The 6,191-nt window shown below is 57.1% G+C and overlaps 1 protein-coding gene across 1 annotated transcript; it reads right to left on the bottom strand.

Moving 5' to 3' along the window:
• Window positions 1–307: 307 nt before the first annotated feature.
• Window positions 308–2,119, bottom strand: LOC112551885. The gene is made up of 3 exons (XM_025215427.1): window positions 1,974–2,119; window positions 950–1,394; window positions 308–652 (listed from the first exon to the last, which is right to left on the bottom strand). The coding sequence occupies exons 1-3, from the start codon at window positions 2,117–2,119 to the stop codon at window positions 308–310; spliced, it is 936 nt and encodes a 311-aa protein (XP_025071212.1).
• Between the last annotated feature and the right edge of the window lie 4,072 nt (window positions 2,120–6,191).

Genomic DNA, 6,191 nt, shown 5'->3' with positions numbered 1-6,191 from the left:
CCAGGCCATGCTCCTGCTGCAGAGGAAGGCAAACCCCCCCAGTGCGACCAGTCTGAGTCCAAGGGGCTGGGTGGACGCGTGAACTGCAGCTCGGCCACTTCTGCCCCAGCGCTGAAGGAGAACAGCCCTGGGAACGAGGACCCGGTGCTAATGTAACCAGCTACCCTGTTATCGCTTGATGGCTCCTGGCCATCGGTGAAGCAGGAGGGCTCATTCAAAGTAGAAGAGGCATGGAAATAAAACACATCCCCATCTAAAAATCAGCTGTACACACACAAAACAATCATTTACAGATATTATCTTGTAGCTAAAGAGATCCTTTATTAATGGATCTCATTAGGACGCCTGCATTTCTAGGGGTTGAGAGCTGGTTCTTCTCTTTCTCTCTCCCTGCAGCATCCAGGCCAGCCTTTCCCATTTGAACACTGGTGTGTATAAAAGCAAAGCCAGTCCATTTTTTCCTGTGTGCAGAGGGATCCTGACTTTCAAGGCTCCCAGGACTGTTGAACCTGCCAGTCAAGCAGGGGGCCAGGACAGGCATTTGTGGCGCTGAGCAGACCGCAGAGTGCCATCCCAGGCTCCTTTTATCCTGGATGAGCTGCCAGTGTTGCAGGGCTCCAGGTCCAGGCTCCCAACAGGACTTGAAGCAGAGCTGAAAATGCACAGTAGGGCTGTCACTGGGGAGAGTGCGGCTGGACCTCGCCTGCCTTGCCTGACAGCAAGGCCCACTGGCCTTTATGCTTGCAACGAGCCCCTCCCGCAGCCCCTGGACAGCCCGGTGCATGCAGCGAGGGCATCCCGGAGACAGGAGGGAAGAAGACTGCACGGTGGGGCAGAGCTGGGACAGGCCTCCCGCCTCCTGGCTCCTGTTCCCCAGCCCAGGAAGCCCCAAGGAACAAAGCCGGGACACTGGGACTGGAGGAGTTCTTCCACGGCCCCTTGCACTCACCCGTGCCGGGAGCTCCCCGTTGTCTCCAAGCAGCCAGAGGTGAAAGAGCAGCATCGGGAGCAGAAGGAGCCAGCACAGCCCTGTGCCCTGGGTGCGAGTCCCTCCACCTGCCAGACCTGTCACCTGGAGCTCTACCACGCGTTGGGTGTGAGGTGTGCGGGCACAGAGGACAGCGTGGCAGGAGTAGTTCCCTGCGTTGCCCAGGGTTGTCCCCCTCAGCAGCAGGGAAGCATTGCCCTTGGCGAACTCCCCCGGGAAGAGCTGGGTCCTGCCTCTGTATCTGGCATCCTGATGCTCCGGATGAGCCTGGCCATGGAAGAAGCTGTCCACCACGACCGAGGGCTCCCCGGGAAGCTGCCAGTTGACGACGGCTCCCAGGAGATCGAAATGGCCTCTACACAGGACGTTGCAGAGCAGAAGCACGTCAGCTCCGTCCCACGCGTCGCTCCCGCCCTGCGGAGTGGCAGAGGGGCACTGACAGGACCCACTCCGGCTGCTAGTCCCTTCCCAGCACATCTGGTGCAGACGCCGTGCCCCTCACTCTCATGCCACGTGGGGGGAAAAGAGTGGCTTGGTGTTCGTGTTACATCAGCTACCTGGTCGGTTCATTTGGTGACCCCTTGTTCTGCGCCCTGCTCCCCCAGCTCTGGTTCTTGGAGTGGACGGGCCAGAACTGCACGCAGCGTTTGATGCATGGGCAAAGCAGGGTTTTATACAGCGGCACAACTAGATTACAGGTTTATTTCCACCCCCTGCCCAACACCTCCTGTGCCTGCTTGGGGCTACGGGTAGCACTGAGCTCTGCTCTGCATGGGGAGCAGATGGACAGCATCCCATAAGACAGACCCCAGGGAGAGAGTTGAGCACGCAGCTGCACAGCCCCTGCCCTCACTCTGCCTCTCCCTGAGAAATGACCAGGGGTGACAGGAGTGACAGTGGCAGAGACAGGAAAGGCTGCCGAGGCCCTACAGAGAGAGATGGAGCCGGAGCCGGAGCCGGAGCCGGAGCACGGCGCTGCAAGGACGAAGGGGAATCCAGCTTACCTTGTCCAGCCAGGACGCAGACAACGATCTGTGTCAGCACAGTACCCGCGAGCACAGCCATCCCGTCTGATCCCCGCCTTCCTGGGGGAGGAGGCATGAGGGGCTCATCAGCCCTGAAGATACCCATCCCCTGCTTCCAACCACGGCGCCCTGGTATGCGCTCACACGAAAGCTGTCTTCTTAGAAACCAGCTGCAGGGTCGGTGCGCATTTACAAGAGCTCACTTCATCACTCGCTGGCTTTTTTTTGGTTTTTTTTTATAGCCAAATCGGTCTGCCCGGGCAACCCCTGGGTAGAGATGGACTTGACACCCACCCCCACGGGAGGCCCCGGCCCCTGGGACCGTCTGCGGTTCCTCGCTCACCGCCTGCAGCGCGGGGTCCCTGGACAGGAGACACACCCGGCCTCCCGCCGAGCAGCCGTGCGGCGCGCGGAGCAGCCCCGGCAGCGCCGAGCACTTGGCCTGGAGGGGTGGCGCTTCTGTGGCATTGGCTGTCCTGGGCGGGGAGCGCAGGGACGGTGGCATGTGGAGCAAAGGGGGAAAGCTAAAAACAAGGGACTGTTGCAGGCTGTGCATGACGATATAGCGTGAAGTTAAGGCATGCGAAGCGGATGTGAAACACCATAGCCCGTAGGCCTGTAGGTCTGAAATACTGGCTCAGCACTTTGCACTTGTCAGTGTTGAAACCCATCCTGTTCTCATCTGCACACCCCTGTGACTTGTCTTAGTCTGATTGCAGCTTGTTCCTTCCTTCTAGCGTGCCCACATCCCTGCATGGTCTCTGTCCATGACCACATTTCACCTTTAGATCACCAGGTTGTTTTTTTCTTACTCTCAGTTCCCTTTTCAAACCTAAGATAGCCCCAGTAAAAACTTTTTATTAATGAATCCCACATCCTAAAGAGACAGAAGTTCCTTAGCTACGCACACGTACTAATAAACATGTAAAATAATAACCTTTGTCAAGCACAGGGCCCCAAACAAAGGTCAGATTAGGGTGGGATTATGGGGCAAAATACTTCTTGGGACGCCCCAAACTTCCTGTCAGTGCCCCTGAGGGACTGTCCCAAAGAACCATGACCACAGTCCCGCCCGCCCCAAGGCATGGTTTGGCCGTGCCAGGCTGCCAACAGACACCCCCACCCCCCAGACACTGTGCTAAATACATGGACCCGAATAAGGAACTGGATTTTGGGCTATTATACCCAGAAATCCTTCTTGGGCCACTTCTGGACATCTCTGAACAGAGATTTGCCCGTCCCAAAAGGTGGTTTGGCCGTGCCAGGGTGCCAACAGACAGCACCCCAGCCGCTGTGCTTGATATATGGACCTGAAATACAGCTAGAAATTCTTCTTGGGCCACCCCATGGCATTGCTCTGTTGGCAACCTGGGGCGGCTAAACTGCACTTTGGGCCAGGCACTATTCAGAGATGTCCAGGAGAATCCCCCAGTGCCACAGAGGTGCGGTCTGGGGTGGCCTAAGAAGGATTTCTGGGTATAATCCCAACCCAAAATCCAGTTCCTCGTTCGGGTCCATGTACTCGGCACAGTGGCTGTGGTGCTGGCTCTTGTCAGCCTGGCACGGCCAAACTATGCTTTGGGCTAGGCAGGTCTGTGGTCAGAGATTTCATAGACATTTGAGCTGGAAAGGACCTCAGAAGATCATTGAGTCCAGCCCCTTGCCCCAGGGGCAGGAAGTCAGCTGGGGTCACAAGATCCCAGCAAGATCAGCATCCAAATGTGTCTAGAAGGCGTTCAAAGTGGATGCTTGAACCACCTCCGGCGGCAGGCTATTCCAGGCATTGGGGGCTCGGACAGCAAAGAAGTGCTTCCTTATGTCCAGCCTAAATCAGTCGCAGAGGAGTTTGTGACCGTTCAACCTTGTCATCCCTTGGGGCGCTCTGGTGAACAAACGTCCCCCCAGATGCTGGTGGTCACCCCTGGTAAACTTGTAGGTGGCCATCAGATCACCCCTGAGCCTGCGCTTTTCCAGGCTAAAGAGCCCCAGGGCTCTCAGCCTGTCATCGTAGGGTCTGCTTCCCTGACCTCTGATCATGCGCGTGGCTCTTCTCTGCACTCTCTCAAGCTTCTCCACATCCTTTTTGAATTGTGGAGCCCAAAACTGGACGCAGTACTCCAGCTGCGGCCTCACTAAGGCCGAGTACAAGGGGAGAATGACGTCCCGGGATTTGCTTGAGAAGCATCTATGGATGCAAGCCAGCGTTTTGCTCACCTTACTAACTGCAGCATCACACTGCAGGCTCATGTTCAACTTGTGGTCAATCATGACCCCCAAGTCTCTTTCTTCCGTAGTGCTAGCCAGTGTAGCACTGCCGAGCCTATAAGTATGCTGCAGGTTTTTCCTCCCAAGGTGGAGGACCTTGCATTTTTCGGTGTTGAACACCATCAGGTTCTCGTCCGCCCATTTGCTGAGCCTGTCCAGGTCAGCCTGGATCGTCCTCCTGTCCTCAGGTGTGGATGCTTTGCCCCAAAGTTTGGTGTCATCGGTGAACTTGGCCAGTCCACTTCTGACACCAATGTTAACATCATTGATGAAGATGTTAAACAGTAAAGGTCCAAGGACAGAGCCTTGGGGGACCCCACTGGTCACAGGGCACCACGACGATTGACTTCCATCAACCACCACCCTCTGGGTCCTGCCGCGGAGCCAATACCCCAGCCATCGGATCATGGTGAAGTTGAGGCCACAGTTAGCCAGTTTTGCCAAGAGATGATCATGGGATACCAGATCAAAGGCTTTTTTAAAGTCGAGATATATGACATCAATCTCTTCTCCCTTGTCCAGGTGATAGGTCACCTGGTCATAGAAGGAAATGATTTTGGTCAAGCAAGACCAAGATGTGCAGGAGAGTCCCCTGGTGCCACAGAGGTGTGGTCTGGGGCGGTCCAAGAGGGATTTCTGGGTATAATCCCAGCCCATAATCCAGTTACTTATTCGGGTGCATACGATTAGCACAGCAGCTGGGGTGCTGCCTGTTGGCAGCCTGGCACGGCCAAACCGTGCTTTGGGCTGGGCAAGTCTCTGGTCACAGATGGCCAGGACAGTCCCCCGGTGACGCAGAGCTATTCTGCTGGGCGGCCCAAGCGGGATTTCTAGCCATAATCCCAGCCCGAAAGCTAGTCCCTTATTCAAGCCAGTATACTTAGTACAGTGGGCATGGGGGATGTTAGTTGGCAGCCTGGCATGGCCAAACCGTGCTTTGGGCCAGGCAGGACTGTGGTCAGGGTGGGAACCAGGAATAAGGAATAAGGACCTGGGAATAAGGAATAGGGAGCCGGGAATAATGAACTGGGAATCAGGAACCAACTTCAGCCTCATCTTTAGATCGCTGTTCTTCCGGCGTGCGTCAGCACCCGCCCAGTTGGGGCTTAAAGACCACTTTGTGGAAATGGGGGGCTCCTCCCTAGCTTGCTCCTGCGGCCACATACTGAGGGCAGTGAAACTCGGGGGCGTCCGAACCCCCAGCCTCCTGCACGTAGGATGCCCGCCAGAAGACTGGAAATATCTGAAGCTGCAAGTGGGGTGGGGGATGTTTGCCGGTTGAAGGGCCACATATGGTTCTGGACTCACTCATGGATTTGGATTTGGACTTGGTTTTGTGCGGGCACAGAGGACAGTGAGGCAGGAGTAGTTCCCTGCGTCACCCGGGGTTGTCCCCCTCAGCAGCAGGGAGGCATTGCCCTTGGCGAACTCCCCCTGGGAACAGCTGGGTCCTGCCTCTGTATCTGGCGTCCTGATGCTCCAGACGAGCCTGGCCATGGAAGAAGCTGTCCACCACGACTGAGGGCTCCCTGGGAAGCTGCCAGTTGACGACGGCTCCCAGGAGATCAAAACGGCCTCTACATGGGACATTGCAGCGCGGGAGCACGTCAGCACCATCCCGCGCGTCGCTCGCCCGACCTGCCGAGTGGCAGAGGGGCACTGACAGGACCCACTCCGGCTGCTAGTCCCTTCCCAGCACATCTGGTGCAGACGCCGTGCCCCTTGCTCCCTGCTCCAGAGCTCCCCGGGCCCCTTTCCTCCAAGCCCATGTCCAGTCCCGGGTGGATCTGGCCGAGCTCTCAACTCCCACTGCATCTGTTCAGGTCCCTCAGTCTCTCCTCGTAGGGCCTGTCCTGCTGCCCTCTCACCAAGCGGGTGGCCTCCTCTGAACCCTCTCCAGGCTGGCCACATCC

This window comes from Alligator sinensis, unplaced genomic scaffold, assembly GCF_000455745.1.
Source record: "Alligator sinensis unplaced genomic scaffold, ASM45574v1 scaffold1083_1, whole genome shotgun sequence".
In the NCBI taxonomy this organism is placed as follows: domain Eukaryota; kingdom Metazoa; phylum Chordata; order Crocodylia; family Alligatoridae; genus Alligator; species Alligator sinensis.
This window is presented reverse-complemented; position numbering and strand designations above follow the sequence as displayed.

What these genes read in the sequence shown, in the direction of transcription:
- LOC112551885 (XM_025215427.1), bottom strand. Translation starts at nt 2,119, where the DNA reads ATGGGTATCTTCAGGGCTGATGAGCCCCTCATGCCTCCTCCCCCAGGA. An exon ending in GGTAAGCTGGATTCCCCTTC is followed by an intron (nt 1,395 to 1,973) that starts GTCCTTGCAGCG and finishes GCAGGGCGGGAG; the next exon opens with CGACGCGTGGGACGGAGCTG. An exon ending in ACGGGGAGCTCCCGGCACGG is followed by an intron (nt 653 to 949) that starts GTGAGTGCAAGG and finishes GTGCATTTTCAG; the next exon opens with CTCTGCTTCAAGTCCTGTTG.